At 50.9% G+C, this 21,439-nt stretch overlaps 1 protein-coding gene and 2 long non-coding RNA genes across 4 annotated transcripts in view; 2 read left to right on the top strand and 1 right to left on the bottom strand.

The window, feature by feature from the left end:
* Positions 1–21,439, top strand: part of LOC311615761 — a 156,592-nt gene that overhangs the window by 857 nt on the left and 134,296 nt on the right. The window contains exon 2 of the long non-coding RNA XR_014793802.1: positions 62–851. This is a non-coding gene — a long non-coding RNA (uncharacterized lncRNA). The remainder of the gene's footprint in view (positions 1–61; positions 852–21,439) is intronic.
* CCNQ (cyclin Q) lies at positions 1,730–19,805 on the bottom strand. Of its 2 annotated transcripts, none has more exons than XM_084871154.1 (5): positions 19,547–19,805; positions 14,981–15,164; positions 10,743–10,875; positions 8,277–8,504; positions 1,730–2,562 (listed from the first exon to the last, which is right to left on the bottom strand). In XM_084871154.1, the coding sequence occupies exons 1-5, from the start codon at positions 19,662–19,664 to the stop codon at positions 2,533–2,535; spliced, it is 693 nt and encodes a 230-aa protein (XP_084727280.1). In that variant the 5' UTR covers positions 19,665–19,805; the 3' UTR covers positions 1,730–2,532. The 2 variants fall into 2 exon arrangements, with proteins under 2 accessions (XP_084727280.1, XP_084727279.1); XM_084871153.1 differs by having other exon boundaries at positions 1,731–2,622.
* LOC311615763 lies at positions 2,635–5,028 on the top strand. The gene is made up of 2 exons (XR_014793804.1): positions 2,635–3,942; positions 3,973–5,028. It is a non-coding gene; the product is annotated as an uncharacterized lncRNA (long non-coding RNA).

Here is a 21,439-nt window from a genome sequence, read left to right as displayed (position 1 = left end):
TCTGTAAAAAATCAATAAAATATATTTTAAAAATAAAAATAAAATAAATAAATAAAAAGAGGTGCCACCCTGGCCCAACTTGCCCAATGGTTAGAGAATCCACCTATAGACCAAAAGATGACTGCCAGAAGCCGATCATTGTTTTAATAATAGAAAGCTGTGGACAGGGAATTTGGAGTGCTGGTCAACCTTAATTGCTCAAAGGGTCAGAGCTAATTACTAGATATTGGTAGTTGAAGCAACCCCACCTGTTAGTCCTAAATTCACTGATTGGTTTTTATTGGAGTTTCCTGCCTAGGGCATATGGGTGTATCCTATAATTTTAATCTTAATAAAAGGGATGGAAAAGCCAGAGTGAGGAGTAGTTCACCTACTAGAGTTGGACTACTACCTGGCTCCCATTTCCCAAATTAAATCTTTTATAAAGTCTCTTTTCATTTGTGTGCAGCCTTCTCCAGAACCCGAACCCTGAACCAGAACCCTGAATCACGCGGGACGTGAAAGGGGTTTCCACAGGTCACTTATTCAATTCCGAGTCAAGGGCATACACCTCCGTTACAGGTTCAATCCCCAGCCCTGGTCAGTACAGGAGGCAACCAATTGATGTTTCTCTCTCTCCCTCCCGCCCTCCCACTCTCTAAAACTCAATGGAAAAATTATCCTCAGATGAGGATTAAAAAAAATAAAAGAGGGGCCTTTTGAGTGGGAGTCGGGATGGGGATGGGGTGCCATGGTTCTGTGATTCTCTCCCCCTCTAGACTCGGTATCTTGGCATTAAACATTACTTCCTGCTCGGTGAAAAATGCCAATCTGCTGAAACCGGTTTGGCTCAGTGGATAGAGCGTAGGCCTGTGGACCGAAGGGTCCCAGGTTCTATTCCAGTCAAGAGCATGTACCTGGATTGCGGGCACATCCCTAGTAGGGGGTGTGCAAGAGGCAGCTGATTGATGTTTCTCTCTCATCGATGTTTCTAGCTCTCTATCCCTCTCTCTTCCTCTCAGTAAAAAATCAATAAAATATTTTTTTAAAATGCCAATTTGTAAAGGTTTACATACTCTGTGATTCCAACTATATGAACTTCTGAAAGACAAAGTATAAGAGCTTTGGAAGATCACTGGTTGTAGGGACTTGGAGGGAGGTAGTGATGAATGGAGCACATGATTCTTAGGGCAGTGAAACTCTTCTGTATGAGTCATGATGGACACATGTCAGTATACATTTGTCAGAACCCATAGAATCTACAACCCAAAGAATGAACCCTAATGTAAACTATGGCCTTTAATAAGAATGTATCAATGTTGGCTCATCAATTGTAACAAATGTACCACACATGTGCAAGATGTACTAGGAAATAAGAGGGGAACAAAGGTATGTGGGAAATCTCTAATTCCTGATCATTTTTTCTATAAACCTAAAATTTCTCTAAAAAATCATGTTTGCCCTGCCGGCGTGGCTCAGTGGTTGAGCATCGACCTATGTTTGATTCCTAGTCAGGGCACATGCCTAGGTTGTGGGCTCCATCCCCAGTGGGGGGCATGCAGGAGGCAGCTGATCAATGATTCTCTCTCATCATTGATGTTTCTCTCTCCCTCTCCCCTCCTCTCTGAAATCAATAAAAATATATTTTTTTAAAAATCATACCCTCAGGTGATTAAAAATAAGTTTATTAATGCTTAGGAAAAAGTGTATAACTTCCTACTTATATGTTAGTCAGATATGGTGAGTTTTGTTTTGTTTTGTTTTGTTTTGTTTTGTTTTTAACCCAAATGACAATCCCTAAGCCCCCTTTCCAAAATGTATGCTCATTCCACCAAGCAGGACAATTGCCACGCCCAAGCCTTGTGACTGTCCCAGAGGAGGAGTGATGACACGTAGGCTCCTTTAAGACACCGGCATGACATGGGTATGCACTGTGCCATCATGCCCTCAGGAGGCGATGCAGGGCCCGCCCCAGGACCATCTCAGGAGCACCGGGGACAATCCCACATGGACAGCAGAGCATTTGAGGGGAAACCAAGCCAGGACAGCACCCCTAAACACCCTCGGCAGCACTGGCTACAAAGCAAAGAAACTCTGTGGGTTTGTCATATCTTTTATTAAACAAAATAAAATTTTTTCTATGTTAATTCATTCATACTTTCTATAAATCTGGCCTTTAAAAAAAATCCCCTGGGGTACACCATCCCATCCATTCTTGGAGTTTCCTTCCACTGATCCCAAACCTCGACTGTAGTCTACGTCCTTTCAAAGGACAAAAAGCAGACCTGGACGCCTCAGAGCCGCCCACAGCACACTCCTGCCCGCGGGAGGTGCTGCTCCCGGTCACCATCTGGACCATGGCTGCCGGGGACAGTCAAAGCCTGAGAATCAAAGTGGCATCATGTCATCGCCTTCACCGGCCCGTCTGCAGCAGCACAAAACCAGTCCTCCCAGCCAGTCCTCTGGGGACCGGCGGTCACGGCGATGTGGTGGCGCCGCCCCCTGGCCGCCGGGCGTCCCAGGCTTCTCTTTGGGCAGGCCTGGACCAGGGCCTTAAGGGATCTCTGTGTCCATGGTATAAATCTGAATGAGATCAGACACAATGTTATCAATGATTGGCTTGGTAAGGTCTTCACTAAACACCTAGAAAGGAGAAGGAAAACAGGTTCCGATTAGACTCCCTCTGAGAGAACCGAGGCTCCTGCCGCTAAGTGTCAAGTCGCGTTGCACGGGGTGGGGGAGGGGGATGGCACGAGGACTTGCTATTGGAGGTGACGGCTGCTCACTGCAATGACAGTTCAGTCCCCACCTGCTGAGGTTGATCACAAAGCAGAGAACATTCCAGATGGAAAAGGCCTGGGTGATCACCTGGCTCCAACAGGAGAGGGGGCCTGTCCCAGGTTACCCAGGCAGTTGGTCACAGGGCTGAGCCCAGAACACAGACTCCTGCCTCCCCACCATCCTCTCCCGAGCCCTCTCAGATCAGGGGGGCCTCTCAGGTCAGGGGGGTCTCTGGGCATCTTAAGAGAGAAAGGGGTGGGAGTCCACTTCCAGAAATAAGCAGGCTAGGTCACCTGGACCCCACCCCACCCCAGGCTGGCCACTTCTCTATAGGGTGGACCAGCCATCCCCTTAACTGTGCCGTAAAGGTGACAAAATTGTAAGGCGAGTCCCTAGGGGCTCAAATCAAGGATGGGGTGCAGCTCAGGGCTGACCCTGCATGTTCCCAGGGAAGTTCTGGCCTTGGCCCGCAGCTCCTGGGAGGGACCTCCAGGTACCTGAGCTCTAGGCACCTGGCAGCGCTGCCTGAGGAGGCGGCCTTGGTTTGCCGGGCGAGCGCCCTGCAGAGAGTCTATGCTGACAGTGCTTTCTGAGGGGGAGAGGGGTTGGGCCCAATATACAACCTAGACCTCCAGGGGCTGGAGACTGAGGCCGAGGCCAGCCACGTGGGCACCCCGGGCCTGCAGGACCCACTCCCAGGAAAGTCCCTGCACACTGCCGCCCCGGATGCTTTCCTGAGGGCAGCGCCCGTGCACGTCGTCACACCAGTGCCGGGCCCTGGAAGCAGCGCCCGGTCTCTCCTCGACCAGCCCCATGTGTACTCATTTTATTTTATTTTTAAAATATATTTCATTGATTTATTTTTTTTACAGAGAGGAAGGGAGAGGGATAGAGAGCTAGAAACATCCATGAGAGAGAAACATCTATCAGCTGCCTCCTGAACATCCCCTACTGGGGATGTGCCCACAACCAAGGTACATGCCCTTGACCGGAATTGAACCTGGGACTCTTCAGTCTGTAGGTCAATGCTCTATCCATTGAGCCAAACTGGTTAGGGCTGTACAATCATTTTCATTTTGCTTGGCAGGGTCTACTACCTGTATACTCCTGGTGATGACATTGCAGACCTCAAGTCAAGAAGTGACCTTTAAAAAGTAGTCCATGTCCGGCTGGTGTGGCTCAGTGGTTGAGCATCAGCCTGTGAACCAGGAGGTCATGGCTGATTCCCCATCAGAGCACATGCCCAGGTTTCAGGCTTGATCCCCAGTAGGGGGCTTGATCCCTGTGCAGGAGGCTGCCGATCAATGGTTTTTTCTTATCATTAATGTTTCTAACTCTCTCTTCCTCTGCCTTCCTTTTTGAAATCAATAAAAATATATTTTTTTAAGTAGTCCACGGCCAAAGACAAGAGGACTCTTCGAGACATTGAGACCTTCTATAACAAGCATGCCAAACTTGCGGCCCACAATGAATATTTGTGTGGCCCAGCCAATATAACGGTATGTAAGAAACGTTTTAATAAAAATTTCATAACTTCCTTTATACATAATTATTAATAATGAACTACAACGTTTGCTAATGACTGATGACTATAATTGTGGTGCATTCATTTCCCTTATGTGCCTTACGGGCAGGTGCACCTTTTCTCTCCTCTCATACCAGCAGCGAATATTTTAGCAGCCGATGGCCACGTCTTTAGTCTTGTACTAACTTGTTTGGTGTGTGCACAGGAAATATTTCTCCTTTGGAAAACAAGAAAAAATAGGTTTATTTGTGTGATGCTTATTAATTAAGGTAGTTATTCAGTGTCTGGTAAGGTAATGTTCAAGGAAAATATTAATTTTTATTAAAATGTTCTGTTATTTTATGTTAACAGTGACTCATTTATTTCAGCCCTTTGTATTCAGCGTGTCTCTATCGAAATAAACCTACGTTTCTATGAAAATGGAAGCTTTTGTTGTTTTGCGGCCCGCATACACTTCAACCTTGGTTCTGTGGCCCATGTTAGCCTTTGAGTTTGACATGCTTGCTCTACACCTCCATCAAGGAGATGCCCCTCAATGCTGCTGACCTCATCTGAGAGGGACTGGCTGGCTACCTCACCCCAGCCAGTGTTCTCAGTCCTTGGCAGGCTGAGGAGGAGCAGGAGTGGGGAGAGAAGAGAGCCAAGGGATGGACATCTTGTCATTTTTTTCTCTTTCTCTTTTTTTCCTTTGAGTAAATGTCACTTTTTGAGGCAATAAAATAAAATAAAATAAAATAAGAAAACTAAAGTAGTCCAGGACCAAAAGCTGGAAGCCACCCAAGCGCCCCTCCATGGAGGGCTGGACAAACACAGTGTGGTCCACCCAGCCCATGGCCTAGTATGCAGCCTTAAACAGGAGGGAAACTGACACGTACTCCCACACACTCATTTGGAGGCGGTGCCTCACGGACCCAGAGACTGCACATGGCCTAGCATAGAGCTGCAGGCACCGTGGAGCGCAGGCTTCTGGTGGGCAATCGCGTCAAGCTTTGCTAAGTCTCCTGACTGCACGGCGGAGCCCCAGCCCCCAGCAGACAGGTGACAACAGAGAGGCGGTTGCTGCAAACAGTGGCGGCGGAGAGCATGCGAGCAGAGAAAGTGTTTACAGATCAGACATGAGTGTCAGGACGAGGCAGGCAGGCGCCATGGGGAGCTGGTGCTCACGGCTCACCGAGTCCACACGATGCACCAGGCCCAGAATCATCCAGAAAAGGTGAAGAGTTGGGTGAACCTGAGCACCCCCCACCCCGAAGAAACCACTTCTTCCCAGTTGTAACAATTACTGGTTAAGTCTGTGGTGCCCAGAAGACAGGGTCCTAGTGGAGCCGCTTCCGAGCTCCTTTCTCTCGTGAGAGCCTAGCATGCAGCGAGAGTCTGAAGCAGAGGCGGATGGTACAGTGGTTCCCAGGAGCAAGTGAAGAGGAAGGAGAGCAGGAAGGCAGACACAGAGGAGAGACGCAGGGACAGTGGAAACCAGTGATGACATTGCAGATCCAAGCAGCTGAGGGACTGGGGCCTCCGTGCCCACCAGGTGCCCTGAGAAAAGAGGGCCAGGGACTGGCAGGTCCTCTGCCACCACCTGATTGCAACAGAGCAGGGACACTGCAGGCATGGGATCTGGGAGCCCCGAGAAGCCCATGCATGGAGCAATACTTTCTGTGCAGACAGATGCCCTTCCATCGCCATGCTATGGGGGTGCATCTGGCCCGAGATAGACTATGGATACATTTGTTCAGACATCTGAGCCCCTACTTTGTGCCAGGTCCAGGCACTGGATGCAAGGCAGTTGATAAAGCAGACAAAACCCCCGGGCTCCAAGAGCTTATAGTCTGGCAAGGGGCGGTTGGGGGAATTTGATAGACAATGAAGGCCAGCAGAGCAAAGAGCAGGAAAAACTGTGGACTCCCATGGAGGGCGAGCAGACCGCAGGGAGGGACTGTCAGGAAGGGGGAGGCCCCATGTAAGCCAAGAGCTGCAAGGGGGGAGGGGGAAGAGGGGTAGTGAGGAGCTGGCCCAGGACGGCACCCATGGGGCACACTCCCTTATGGGAAATAGATCATCGATGACACATTTAAAAGACTCTGGCCATTGTGGGTTTGTGCAGGAGGAGGGTACACCAAAAGGAGACATCTCTGGTTACCTCGAATTCTGCTTACATAGAACCTTATTCTAGGCCAGTGGTCAGCAAACTGTGGCTCGCGACCACTGGGATAGGGACTTAATCACTAGGAACAACAGCAGCTTGTAATTATTGGAATCTAGGTCCGTGGTCGGCAAACTCATTTGTTAACAGACCACTGTTCTAGACCAAGCATGTCAAACTCGAGGCCAGCAAGCTGCATGCGGCCCACAACAAATATGTTTGCAGCCTAGCCAATATAACGGTATGTAAGAAATGCTTTAATAAAAATTTTGTAACTTAATTTTTACAACATCCTGTTATACATAACTAGAGGCCCGAAGCACAAAATTCGTGCAAGGGGCTTGGCCCTCTCGGCCCTGGCTTCGTCCATTAAGACGTCCAGTCTAATAAGCATATTACACTTTTATTATTATAGATTATTAATAATGAACTACAATGATCGCTAATGACTGATGACTATAATCATGGTGCATTCATTTCCCTTATGCACCTTACGTGCAGGCGCACCATTTCTCTCCACTCATACCAGCAGCGAATATTTTAGAGCCGATGGCCACGTCTTTAGTCTTGGACTGACTTGTTTGGCATTCAAAGCAAGAAATATTTCTCTTTTGGAGAACAAGAAAAATAGGTTTATTTGCGTGACACTTATTAATTTGTGCAGTTATTCAGTGTCTGGCAAGTGAATGTTCAAGAAAAAATATGACTTTTTATTAAAATGTTCTGTCATTTTATGTGAACGATGACTTGTGTATTTCAGCCCTTTGTATTCAGCGTGTCTCTATCGAAATAAACCTACGTTTCCGTGAAAATGGAAGCTTTTGTTGTTTTGCGGCCCGCATACACTTCAACCTTGGTTATGTGGCCCGTCCTAGCCTTTGAGTTTGACATGCTTGTCCTAGACCAAGGCTAGACAATGAGGTGTTATGAAGAGAAGAGCAGCAGACTTCAAGTATAGAAAAGAAAAAAACAGAAAATAGTCTCAGAATCCCATTCTAAAATAAGGGGGCCACTCGGGGGAAATCTGACAGAGGGCGGAAGTCTTTGAGGGACAGATGTCACCTTGCTCTCTACAAATGTCACTTTGGATTCTGCAGGTCTAGGAGAGGCAGGGGAACCTACCCACCATCATCTCATCTCTCTCTCTACCTGTCTATCATCTAGCTAATCTACTCACCCATCCATCCACCTAACTAGCTCTCTACCTATCTACCTATCTTTCATCCATCTAATGTATCCATCTATCCATCTTCTATCTATCTATCTTTCTCCATCATCCATCTACTGAGCCATCATCCCTCCATCTTTTTAGAGCAGCAATCGCCAACCTTTCAGATCTCATGGACCACCAGTGGTCCACGGACCACCGGTTGGTGACCGCTGTTTTAAAGCACCACCCCCATACTTCTGATGCGAAGCCAAGTCTATTAACCTCTGACCTATGGCAAGCTTCCACTCCATTCAATGAAAGTGCTTGACTGAGCTCAGTAATTCTCAACGAGAGGGACCCCGACCCCGGGACACTTGGTAATATCTAGAGGCATCTTTGGTTGGTACGACTAGTGGGGAGATGCCTCTGGCGCTGAGTGGGCGGAGCCAGCAATGCTGCTCAACATCCTAGTGCCCAGGATGCCTCAGCTCAGAGAGTGGTCCAGCCCCAAACGCCCGCAGTGCTAAGGGGAGAGTCCCTGCCTTCGACTTAGAAATGACAGGGCATCTTCAAGCTTCCATGTTCCCATGTGGCCCACATCTCTCTGCCGGGTCATCGCTACGAAGAGACAGGGACTTCGAAAGTCCGTAGGCAAAGGAAAGGGGGACACATGCCAGTGCACTGAGCAGTCACCTCACCTGCCACCATGGCTTCTCGGCCTCGGCCTCGGCGGGCACCTCGACCCCATAGACCTGCAGGGCCAGGTGGAGCACCGCCACGGCTATGTGCTGAGCCTGGAACCGGAGGCACAGCCCCCCGTGGTAGCTGTCCCGCAGCAGGGCCCAGGCAGTGACGGAGATGGGGGTCCGTTGCCAGCTGTAACGATTCAGCCAGTTCTTGAGAGAAATCAGGTAGTGGAGCAGGTACTGCAAAGACACGCCAGTCAGCCTCTTGGCTCGAAAAGGGCTCTGGCCCCGAGTCACCCACCTCCTCACTGTGGGGCACTGCGCTGCCGCTGCCCGCCAGCCACTCTCCCGAAAGCTGTCTCGATGTGTATAAAGTACGGATCGGCCCGAGTCACCTCCTGAGCAAACCTGCCAGGGCTGCTCTGTGTCACTTAGAACAGTGGTTGGCAAACCACGGCTTTCGAGCCACGTGCACAGCGTCTCCTATCACCCCCACTTCTAATGCCACTTTTGTGCATGGGCCACGAAGTTTCAATTGCACGGTACGTGCGTGCCCACATGTGGTATTCTGTGGAAGAGCCACACTCAAGGGGCCAAAGAGCCGCTTGTGGCTCACGAGCCATGGTTTGCCGACCACTGACTTAGAATAAAGCCCCGGTGCCTTCCGGTGGCATCCGAGCCCGGCCTCCGTCTCGGCCTCATCGCCCGCACCCCACCTTCCTGCTGTGTTTGACCGCCAGGTGCCTCTACCTCAGGGCCCTGACATTCACTGATCCCTCAGCCTGAAACTATCTCCACTCCTGCCCCAGTCCCCATGTGCCCACCCACGCCTGTCCCCCAGGCCTCACTCGTGTAACCTGCCTGGACCACTCTTCATGGCCACCCCCGTGAAATCCCTCTCCATTGCATGGCCCTGCTCTGGCCACTGTCACCATCACTGCCCCCCCCCCATACCCCCTTCAAACATAAGCTCCAGAGTCAGCACCCTCATCTACAGAACAGAGCATGGCGCCCATGTGCCCAGCCGAGACAGGACCCTGCCTTCGGGGGAACTAGAGACAGGTGACTGCATTTTGCAACAGCGTCCATGGCTGTGAGCTCTTTGTCAATGAACTTCCAGTTCCGTTATGTCAGCTCCCGCCCCGGGGAGACAGCTGCTTTGCCTGAACTTCAACTGAACACACTAGTAAGTCCTGCCCTGGGGGGCTCCAGCACACCCGGAGGAGGGGCCTCGCCCACCGCTTCCCTGACCCCAGTGCCAGGGAAAGGCATGGCTCGCTCGCAGGTCACACGCGCCCCCGCCCCCACCCGCGGGTGCTATTCTACCCAGGACTCTGCCCTCTGACTGCCTGGCAGAGCCAGGGGCCCTCCTGCCTTGAGCCGGCGCCAGGAAACTCAACTTTCAAAATTGCCGCCAGGGGTTTCCAGGAGTAGGTTTGTGATGAAGGGAGGGGTGAGATAATAAAAAAAAAAGCGGGGGTGGGGGCAACAATGAGGGATCCTTAAGGTGATATGAGTTATTTTGTATCTAATTGGGATGGTGGATACATGACACACGAGCATCAATTAGATTGTATGGCACCAGCGCGGTACAGGTAATGACCAGGCGACACCAGGAACCGGGCACTGTAGCAATGTCAACGCCTTGGCTGCTACATTGAATTCGTTTTACAAAATGTTTCCATTCAGCGAGACAGGGCAAAGTGTCTTATCTTAAATGGGGAGTCTCTGGGTTATTTCCAACTGCTTAGATATCTACACTTACCTCAATAAAAATTCAATTACAAAGAAACAAAATCCTGGCATAGAGCCCCACAATCCCCACACCCCCACCCACAATGTCCAAGTGCTTCAAGGGTCTAACGTGTTCTTTTTGCTGCTGTTTGAAACAGTGCTTCTGTTGGGATTTATTTGTTCTAGCAGTCAAAAGGGTGCCGATACGTGCAGTGATCAAGGACACATACCTCCAGTGATCAAGGACACATACCTCAGTTGCAGGTTCGATCCCTGGCATTGGGGCGCATGGGCGAGGCAACCAATCGATGTGATTCTCTCACATCAATGTTTCTGTCCTTCTCTCTGTCTCTCTCTTCCTTCCTCTAAAAATCAATTTAAAAAAAAACTGAACTGGATGCAAACTCCCAGGCAGAGCAGCAGGTCTTGGGGACAGGCACTCTAGCAAGTTGCAAACCAACCCTGTTTCGTGTGGCTCACTGAGCGCACAGTGTATGTGGGTCACAGGATCGTCAAGGGCTTCAGAGGACAGCCCGGATCCCGGCTCGTGGCCATAGCTGAGCGGGCAGAAAGGCAGAACCTCAGAAAACTCCACGAGTGGGACAGGAGAGGCTGCCTGAGCCAGTCACTGTGTGCCATCTGGAGCCCGGTGCCCAGCTGTGACCCTGCGCTTCTAACATCCCCCATGTGCTCTCAAGGATTCGACGGGTGCACTTCCGGTATAAAGAACGTAGAGGTCTGTACCTTGTGTGGGTGCTGAAAGGAGACTTGGAAGCGCAGGACCCGCAGCACAAGGAGCTCACACTGCACGATGCTGTCCCGGATCACCCAGAATCGGGAATCCAGCTCCAAGGGCTCGCTGCCAGGGTGGAAGTACCTGCGGAGAAATGGCGGTGCTTATGGCAGCCAGGGAAGTGGCCCTGAGCAGTCCCTGAAGTCATGTGATGTCCCTGAAGTCACGTGCTGTCCAGATCTAAACTCCAATATCCTTCTGCGATACTATTAACATAGTGTCAATCTGCCGGGACGGGTTTGGCTTAGTGGATAGAGCGTCGGGCTGCAGACTCAAGGGTCCTGGGTTCGATTCTGGTCAAGGGCATGTACCTTGGTTGCGGGCACATCCCCAGTGGGGGCGGTGCAGGAGGCAGCTGGTGGATGTTTCTCTCTCATAGACGTTTCTAACTCTCTGTCCCTCTCAATTCCTCTCTGTGTAAAATCAATAAAATATATTTTTTAAAAACATAGTGTCAATCTACTTCTGTTTTGTTTTTGTGTTGTTTGTTGTTGTTATTGTTGTAGCTGTTTTAATCCTCAACCAACGATATTTTTCCATTGATTTTTAGGGAGAGTGGAAGAGAGAGGGAAAGACAAAGAGAAACATCAGTGTGAGAGAAATGCATGGATTGGTTGCCTCCTCACATGCATGCCCCAACCATGGCCCAGGCCAGGGAGGAGCCTGTAACTGAGGTATGTGCCCTTGACTGGAATTGAACCCAGGACCCTTGGCTCTACAGACCAATGCTTTACCCATTGAGCCAAACTAGCTAGGGCTACTTCTGTGTTTTGTTTTGTTTTGTTTTGTGTGTGTGTGTATGTGTGTGTTAGTTAGTTTTAAAAAAAAAAAAAAAGGTTGTTTCGGATTAGACTGAATTGAAGTGTTTTAATACATATTTTATTGATTTCTTTACAGATAGGAAGGGAGAGGGATAGAGTTAGAAACATCAATGAGAGAGAAATATTGATCAGCTGCCTCTTGCACACCCCCTACTGTGGCCACAACCAAGGTGCATGCCCTTGACCAGAATCGAACCTGGGACCCTTCAGTCTGCAGGCTGACACTCTATCCACTGAGCCAAACTGGTTAGGGCACTACTGTTTTTATAAATTGTTCTTCATCTACAGTCTAATGTACAGGATAAAAACAGTAACCAATGAAAGAGAGAAGCCAGCTTCTAGTTTTTAGTCCTGATGGGCTGTCCCATATCACCCAGCAAGATGTCAAGTATAAAGGTAGGTCCTAGCTGGTGTGGCTCAGTGGACTGCAGGGTCCCAGGTTCGATTCCAATCAAGGGCACATACCTCAGCTGGAGGCTCGATCCCTGGGCTGGCATGGGCACAAGTGGGAGGCAACCAATTAATGTGTCTGTCACATCGATGTTTCTCTCTCTCTCTCCCCCTCCCTTCCACTCTCTCTCAAAAAATAAACTAAAAACCTCTCTGCCAATGACTCATCCTTTCTAGCTCCTCACTCATTTTCCAGTTCCCACAGAACTTCACCTGGCCCCCATGTCTAGTTAGCGATCAATACAATTTCCCCTCTGCCAGTGCTCCCTGCTGGGGGCCTGGCAATTACGGGTGGACTCCCGCTGTCCTCCCTCGCTGCCCTCTCCTCTTTTCCTCTCAGTCTTTTGAGGTACACTGTGAACCTGCCGTGCTTTTAGTGGGTGGGGAGTGCTTTTTCTCTAACCTGTTTATTAAAAGAGAAACAGCACAGAACCGTTTTCTTCCCTAATGATTAGAATTCCTGGAACAGCTATGAGGCCCCGCTAGTCAGTAACTTTCCATAAATCATTTTCTCCTGGGTCCTGAGGGCCTGGACGCAGCCTGCCCGCTGGCTGGACCCCACATCCTTCCCCTACAACAGGGGATGGGGAACCATTTTTTTAAAATATTTTTTTTTATTGATTTTGTACAGAGAGGGAGAGAGATAGCGAGTTAGAAACATCGATGAGAGAGAGTCATCGATCAGCTGCCTCTTGCACACCCCCTACTGGGGATGTGCCCGCAACCAAGGTACATGCCCTTGACCGGAATCGAACCCGGGACCCTTCAGTCCCCAAGCCTGCACTCTATCCACTGAGCCAAACCGGTTTCGGCGGGAACCATTTTTTTGCCAAGAGCCATGTGGATATTTATAACATCATTCACAGGCCATACAAAATGATCCAATTAAAAATTAGCCTGCTTTAGCCCTACCTGGTTTGGCCCAGTGGATAGAGCATTGACCTGTGGACTAAAGGGTCCCAGGTTCAGTTCTGGTAAATGGCACATGCTCGGGTTGTGGGTTTGATCCTCAGTGCAGGGTATGCAGGAGGCAGCTGATCAATGATTCTCTCTCATCATGATATTTCCATCTATCTCTCTCCCTTTCTCTCTGAAATCAATAAAAAAAAAAATTTTTTTTTTAATGAGCCTGCTTTATTTGGTCAAATATTTCATTAACTCAGCCCTAATGCCTTGGCAGAGCCAGCCAAATGATTTTGCAGGCCTCTGATGGCCCGCGGGCCGGATGTTCCCCACCCCTGCCCTACAGGAACACAGTTGGGCCCAGAGGTAATGCCCACACTAGGCCCAGAGACAGTCCTTAGCAGCCCTGACTGGGTTTCTCTCACCATCTACATATAAATAAGAGGAGCCCGGCTGGTGTGGCTCAGTTGGTTGGGCATCATCCCGTGCACAGAAAGGTCACTCGTTCAATTCCAGTCAACACACATGCCTGGGTTGTGGGCTTGATACCCGGTAGGGGGTGTGCAGGCAGTGGCTGATCAATGTTTCACTCTCACATCAATGTTTCTCTCTCTCTCTCCCCCTCTCCCTTCCTCTCTCTCTAATATCAATTAAAAAGATCTTTAAAAATAAATATATGAGCCCTAACTGGTTTGGCTCAGTGGATAGAGCATTGGCCTGCGGACTCAAGGGTCCCAGGTTTGATTCCGGTTGGGAGCGTGTACCTTGGTTGCAAGCACATGCAAGAGGGAATGTGCAGGAGGCAGCTGATTGATGTTTCTCTCTCATTGATGTTTCTTTCTATCCCTCTTCCTTCCTCTCTATAAAAATCAATAAATATATTTTTTTTAAATAATAAAAAATAAACATATGTAAGTAAATATAAGACATTTGCCCAACTGGATCCATATACTACCCTCTTTCCTGTCCAATGGACCATATCTGTGGTCGGCAAACTGCGGCTCGCGAGTCACATGCGGCTCTTTGGCCCCTTGAGTGTGGCTCTTCCACAAAATACCACGGCCTGGGAGAGTCTATGTTGAAGAAGTGGCATTAGAAAAAGTTTAAGTTCGCCAAAACCGGTTTGGCTCAGTGGTAGAGCGTCAGTCTGCGAACTGAAAGGTCCCAGGTTCGATTCCGGTCAAGGGCATGTACATTGGTTGTGGGCACATCCCCGGTAGGGGGTGTGCAAGAGGCAGCTGGTCGATGTTTCTCTCTTATCGACGTTTCTAGCTCTCTCTCTCCCTTCCTCTCTGTAAAAAATCAATAAAATATATTTTAAAAAAAGAAAAAGTTTAAGTTTAAAAACCTTGATTCTCAAAAGAAATTTCAATCATTATACTGTTGATATTTGGCTCTTGACTAATGAGTTTGCCGACCACTAGATCAGATGAACTTGTTCAACACATCTCTCCAAGCTCCCTCTACTCCAGCCACGCCTCCCTCACCTCCCTCACCCTGACACCCAGACTTCTTCATATCAACCCCCTCCCCACTCCACCTGGCCTTTGAGGCTTCCCATCATCTGGTCCAAACTTGTTTCCCACAGACCCCCTCCAGGCTTCTGACACCAGCTCATGCCCACGTTTTTTGTTTGTTTGTTTTTTAATATATTGACTTCAGAGAGGAAGACAGTGGGAGAAAGAGCTAGAAACATCAATCATGAAAGAATCGCTGATCAGCTGCCTTCTCCCGCCCGGGATAGGGCCCATAATCCGGGCATGTGCCCCGACAGGGAATCGAACTGTGGTCTCCTGGTTCATAAGTCAACGCTCAACCACTGAGCCACGCCGGCCAGGCTCACTGCCACCTTTGCCGCTAGTACTTCCAGCCCTGGTTCAAGGCCACCCAGGTGCTTTCTTCGAAGCTTGACTGCTAGTGCCTGGCAGGCAGAGCACAGTGGGACCCTTCTCTGCCCTCCCCATCCGGTGGACACCAGGAAGTGTCCCCAAAGGCCTGGGCCTGGAAGCTGTCACCTGTTGGACACGTTGATGATGTCACGCGTTCGCAGGGGCTGTTCTTCCACCTTGCCAGCCAAGTAAAGGGAAGACATGGCGACCAAGTAGGGGTCATAGGCGTCCACGTTGGTCTCACAGAAGAACTTATGGTAAATGGTACAGGCGGTGGCGACGGGAATGGACTGCATCCCTAGTTTGATACCTACCGAGAGAAAATAGGCAGGAGATACCTCAACCCAGCGCCCACCCCCTCCTCCAGGGCTGGGGGTGAGGGGAGCTGCTGGGTTGTGCCCTAAGCCACAGACCTGCTGGGACAAGACCAAGACCTTGCAGCCCAGCCAGCAATGACTGGAGTCCTCGGGCTGAGGGGCTTAGAGCGAGCCTTCTCACTCTAATGGCCTAGCAGGCCCCTAAGGCTTATGCTCAAAGCTCCAGTCACTCAGCAGACCCTGCCCTTCTCCCACGCCCCCAGGTCACCCCCAGCCTCAGCTCTGCAGACCACACAGGCGAAGCAATGAGACCACTGCTCAGGTAGCTCCTGGCATTGCAGCTTCTGCACATCTTAAAGGACCACCCCACTGTTGTGTGTGTGTGTGTTGCCAGCAAGTGCCTAACTAGAGATCAGCACCGCTCCCTCTGATCGGCTAACCAAAATCCTGCTAAGATGAGCGAAAAACAGCCTCTGAGCATCAGACAGATATCACAGGTCCTGAGGTTACTAGTCCTGGGGTTTGTTAACCAATGTCTCCCCAACAAATCCAATCAATTGATCAATATGCACAGAGTGGGCCAGGTTATTATGATCTCTGAACATATAATAATCTGGCCACTCAGTATATATATATTAGAGGCCTGGTGCATGAATTCATGCATGGGTGGGGCCTGGCCAGCCTGGCCAGGGGGAGGGGACATGGGTGGTTAGCCGGCCTGCCTGCTGGTCAAACTCCTGATCGAGGGGACAATTTTCATATTAGCCTTTTATTATATAGGATATACACTGAGTGGCCAGATTATTATGCATTCAGAGATCATAATAATCTGGCCACTCAGTGTAAAGATTAGACTCAAGCCCTGGCCAGTGTGGATAGGTTGGTTGGAGCATCATCCCGTACACCAGAAGGTGGGGGGTTCAATTCCCAGTCAGGGCACACCACCAGGGTGCAGGTTCCATCCATCCCCAGTTGGGACGTGTGCAGAAGGCAACCAATTGCTGTTTCTCTCTCACATTGATGTTTCTCTCCATCTATCTATCTATCTATCTATCTATCTATCTATCTATCTATCTCTAGCTATCTCTATCTCTCTGTCTTTCTGTCTCACCCTTCCTCTCTCTTTAAAAAATCAATTTAACCCCTCTTCCCCCCAAAAAAGATTATACTTGCCTGGCTGGTGTCGCTCAATGGTTGAGCGTCCACCCATGAACCAGAAGTCACGGTTCGATTCCTAGTCAGGGCACATGCCTGGTTTGAGAGCTTGATCCCCCATGTGGGGCGTGCAGGAGGCAGCTGATCAATGATTCTCTCTCATCGTGGATGTTTCTGTCTTTCTCTCCCTTTCCCTTCCTTTCTTAAGTCCATAAAATATGTTGTTTTTGTTTTGTTTTTAAAAGGTTTTATTCATGCAGAAACCGGTTTGGCTCAGTGGATAGAGCGTCAGTCTGCGGACTGAGGGGTCCCGGGTTCGATTCTGGCCAAGGGCATGTACCTTGGCTGTGGGCACATCCCCAGTGGGGGGGTGTGCAGGAGGCAGCTGATCGATGTTTCTCTCTCATTGATGTTTCTAACTCTCTATCCCTCTCCTTTTCTCTTTGTAAAAAATCAAAAAAATATATATTTTTAAAAAAGGTTTTATTCAACACTGGTTTCCTAGTCTGCAGGTTAGAAAAGGCAGGCAGAGTGCCTGCCAAAGGCAGCTGCAGGCAGAGCAGGAGAAAAGCCACAGCCAGGCCCAGGGAGGAAAACGGACACACTGACAAGGGAACAGAATGCAAAAAACAGCTGCCCGGGCCGGGTGGTTCAGTTGGTTGAGTGCCGTCCCGTGCACCAAAAGGCTGCTGGTTCGATTCGCATCAGGGCGCATGCCTGGTTGCAGGCTTGATCCCAGGAAGGGGATGAGCAGGAGGCAGCTGATGGATGCTGGGCTCTCACATCGATGTTTCTCCCTCTCTCCCTCTCTCTGTAAAACAAACAGGCAAACAAACAAACAAAAACATAACAATGTGGTTTGCTTCCGGGTTAAAGCTCTCCCTCCACTCCACCCTTAGAGCTTCTAAGGAAATCACTGCAATGGGTCAGAGAACCAAAACAAATGGCCAGGATTAACAAGAGAAGGTTAAATGGCAGCCGATAAATTAAAAGAAGGTGGAGAACCACCAACAATCATTGAGATCACCTTTAACATCCTCTCTGAGAAACTCTATCAGCTCCCTAGGACTACTTTAACAAATTACCACAAACTCAGTGGCTTAAAACAACACACTTTTTCCCCCCCTCTCACCATCCTGGTGGTCAAAAGTTTAAAATGAGTCTTGGGGGCTAAGCTCAAGGTGCTTGGCAGGACTGGCTCATTCTGGAGGCTCCAGGGGAGAATCTGTTTTTTTATCCTTTCCAGCTTCTGGACACACGTGCAGTCTTTGGCTTGTGGCCTCCTCCTCTACCTTCAAAACAGGCAGCGTAGCACCTTCTAACTCGGCTTCCATCACACGGCCTTCCCTTCTGCCGGTCCCTCCCCTGCCTCTCTCTTTGAGGACGGGTGTGATTATATCAGGCCCATCAGATAATCTAGGCTAGTTCCCCCAACGCAAGATGCTTAAGTCCATCTGTCATGACTCTTTTTTAAAAAAAATATATTTTATTGATTTTTACAGAGAGGAAGGGAGAGAGATAGCTAGAAATGTCGATGAGAGAGAAACACCGACCAGCTGCCTCTTGCACACCCCCTACCGGGGATGTGCCTGCAACCAATGTACATGCCCTTGACTGGAATCGAACCTGGGACCTTTCAGTCCGCAGACCGTCGCTCTACCAGTGAGGGGACAATTTGCATTGTGTTTCGGCTGTCATGACTCTTTTGCTACATAAGGTAACACCCATGGGACCTTCTCCAGAGGACCAGTATTCAGCTTCGCACAGAAGGCAAAGGCAATATGTTTTAATAGAGACGTCCTTCAAAAGTGATACCCAAAGAGCTTTAAGTATCTCAAGATTTAAACTTCAGCCTGGCCAGCACATGGCTCAGTGGTTGAGCATCCACCTATGAATCAGGAGGTCACGGTTCAATTCCCATTCAGGGCACATGCCCGGGTTGCAGGAGGCAGCTGATCGATGATTCTCTCTCATCATTGATGTTTCTCTCTCTCTCTCTCTCTCTCTCTCTCTCTCTCTCTCTCTCTCTCTCTCTCTTTGTCTTCCTTCCTCTCTGAATTCAATAAATATTAAAAAAAAAAAAAAAAAAAGATTTAAACTTCAGTTACATCAACAGTTCCTACAGGGGACCCTTTATATTCCAGAGATGTCAATACGGTGGTTTTGCTGCCTCTGACCTCTGACCTTCCACCAAGTCTTGTTTTATGCAGCCAACTCTCAAAAGGCAGCTTGCTTTCCTGGATTACATGGACCCTCGGAGCAGATGAATAGAGCATTTGAGGGGACACTGCCACCCTTCCCAATACACTTTGCAACTCCTCTTAGAAATACTATGGTTCTGCCCTAACCCGTTTGGCTCAGTGGATAGAGCGTCAGCCTGCGGATTGAAGGGTCCCGGGTTCGATTCCAGCCAAGGGCATGTTGCGGGCACGTCCCCAGTGGGGGGTGTGCAGGAGGCGGCTGATCGATGTTTCTCTCTCATGGATGTTTCTAACTCTCTATCCTTCTCCCTTCCTCTTTGTTAAAAAAAAAATCAATAAAATATATTTTTTAAAGAAATATTATGGCTCTGCATCATTTCCACAAACTGCCTGCCTTGACTTGAGACCCTTCCACCCCCTTCTCCCTCAAAGTGCATACAAAGTAACAAACACAGAAAGTAACCGCCTGCCAGCTGATTTAGATACTTTTGACAGTTGAACAATGCCTCTCCAGGAATCCGATTGTTTCGTTGCCTAACTTGGGATTAGGGGCGCCCAAAACCACCGCGGGCGCCCTGGATACCCGGTGTGACAGGATCTCTGCAACGAGGATTGTCACAAGCCTCTGCAAGCACGTGCTCAAAGGCTCGGTGCAACCAAGTGCCATCAGTGGCCCTGCGTGCTGCGGGACAGGAGTGGCAAAAGGCACAGGACAACTCAACTAGCTGCAGGCACCCCGACTCGGCCCCCTTCTAGCTGGGGCCAGTTCCTCTCTCTGGGCCTGAGCACAGGGTGGTGAAATGACAATGCCCGCGTCTGCCTTGCAACTCAAAGCCTAGTACCCAGGGCGTGGCGGAAGGCAGAGGCCCGGCTCAGGCCGGATCTCTTCCTCCAGCTCAGCCACGCGGGCTCCGCGTGGTGCGGGTCCCCTCCTCCAGGGATCGGGGCCCCGCAACCCGCAGACCCTGGCCTCCACATCCCGCCCGCGTGGGACTGACTCTCTTCCCGGTCTCGGTTACCTGCCTCCATGATGAACCTTGTCACACGGAAGTGCACCCTCGCCTGGGGTGCGGGCCACCCCTTGGCGCCCGGCGCCGCGTCCTCCCCTCCGAAGCTGTCCTGGCTAAGGTCCTCCATGGGGCCCCGCCCGGAGGCCCCAGACCCCCGGCGGGAAGGGCTAGAGTCCCCAGCGCGTGGCCGCCGCCGGCGGGGGTCCTAGCGGCGGGCGCGGCCGCCCTGCCCCGCCCGGCGGCCCCACCTGCCCCGCCCCGCCCGGCCCGGCCCGCCACCCCGGTCCCCCCCCCCTCCGGGGGCGAGCGCGCGGCGGCGCGCAGAAGGCGGGAGGAGGAGCGGGCGCAGGCTCCAGCCCCGGTAGGCGCAGGCGCAGAGGCCGCTGCAGCCTGGCCACTCGCACCCCGGGCTGCCCACCGCGCCCCCTGAGCCCCGCCCCCGAAGCCTTAGGTCCGCCCCCGGAATACGCAGGCCCCGCCTCCAGGATCGCGTCACGCCCTGGGACCCTCACGCTCCGCCCCCATTCGCCTCTAGCCCTGCCCTTGGGAACGTGGGGCCCGCAGCCCAGTCCCCAAAGGTCACATGCCCAACCCAAGGGAGCTGCACGCCCGAGCCTCCGGGGCGCGACGAGGTCACCCCCAGGCACCTTGAGCCGGGGTCCGGCTAAGGTGTCACTCCGGAACCGGGAGAGCCTGCCAAGCCCGGCCCCAGGCGCAGGGCGCTTACGGGAGTTCACGCTGAGACTTGGGCGGCTCCCAACAGGAAATGGCGTGGGATTCAGTGTCAGTTTCCTAAAAGCCAAATCCAGGTTTGCCTTAGCGCCCTGGGGTGCAGAGGAGCCCCCAGGAGGAGCTGCGCGCAGAATGAGGGCGTTAGGGGTGTTTGTCTCTGTTTTGCAGCAGATCCCCTGCAGCCCTTGGGGATCTGGTTGCTGCTCGCCTTCCCAGCCTGGCCCGCAGTAGCAAGTTTCCCGTGTTTGCCGGATGAATGTTGAGTGTTCAACTCACAGAGCCATGCCACTCTTTCGTTGGTGTCTGGCGCAAACAGGAAATGGTGCAGCAGGCCTTATAGGTGTGTGTGGTGCACCAAAGGAACTCACAGCCTCACTCGGACCATTCTGATTTGAGAGAGCTGGGACAAGGCTCCACCTCCTGATGGCTCCATACCCCCAACTCCCCCTCCCCAGCCTTCATTCCCCTCCTCAGACCCCCACCCCACCAGCTCCCCCCAGTCTTCTCTCCACCTCAGCCAGCTGTTTCCCATGGCTGCTGAAACCAATGACCACAAGCTGCGGGCTTAAAACAACAGGAATTTACCGGCTCCCAATTACAGAGGCCGGAAGTCTGAGACGGGTGCCTGAAGGGGAAGCTCTGGGGGAGGACCTTTCTTGTCTCTTCCAGCTTTTGGTGGCCTCAGGCATCCCTTGGCTTGTAGCCACATCACTCCTATCTCTGCTTCCACCTTCACACAAGGACACATTGTATTTGGGGCCGCCAGGGAAATCCAGAATGGGCTCATCTGAAGATCCTTAACTTCATTACTTCTGCAAAGACCCCTTTGCCAATAAGGTCACGTTCACAGGTTCCAGGAATCAGGACGTGGGCACATCTTTTGGGGGTGCTACTCCTTAGCCCACAATGTCAGCTTCCTAAAATGTGAGGCTGAACGGACGGCCCAGGTCTGACATGCCAGTCCTTGTGGGGTCGCCAGCCTCAGGTGCCACCACTTTGCCACTTATGGCAAGGACCTAGAGCAGCTCCCTGAAGATGATGGAGACCCAGCTGAGGGTCTTTGCGCATGCTCAGCCCAGTGAAGGAATTCCTGCCTCCCGTCCTTCTCCCCAGCTTTCTCTGGCCCAGCTGAGATTGAAACCCAGAGAGCCTGGAGCACCCACCTAAAGC

Source organism: Pipistrellus hanaki, assembly GCF_964339955.1.
Source record: "Pipistrellus hanaki genome assembly, chromosome: X".
NCBI classification, from domain to species: domain Eukaryota; kingdom Metazoa; phylum Chordata; class Mammalia; order Chiroptera; family Vespertilionidae; genus Pipistrellus; species Pipistrellus hanaki.
Note: the sequence above shows the minus strand (reverse complement) of the source record. Positions and strands in the feature narration are given on the sequence as shown.

Bases quoted from the DNA above. Each gene is read 5' to 3' on its own strand.
- CCNQ (XM_084871153.1), bottom strand. From the start codon at position 19,664: ATGGAGGACCTTAGCCAGGACAGCTTCGGAGGGGAGGACGCGGCGCCG. The intron at 10,876-14,980 runs GTGACAGCTTCC...ATTTCTCCGCAG, and splicing joins ATCATCAACGTGTCCAACAG to GTACTTCCACCCTGGCAGCG. The intron at 8,505-10,742 runs GTACAGACCTCT...GTGTCTTTGCAG, and splicing joins CCTTTCAGCACCCACACAAG to TACCTGCTCCACTACCTGAT.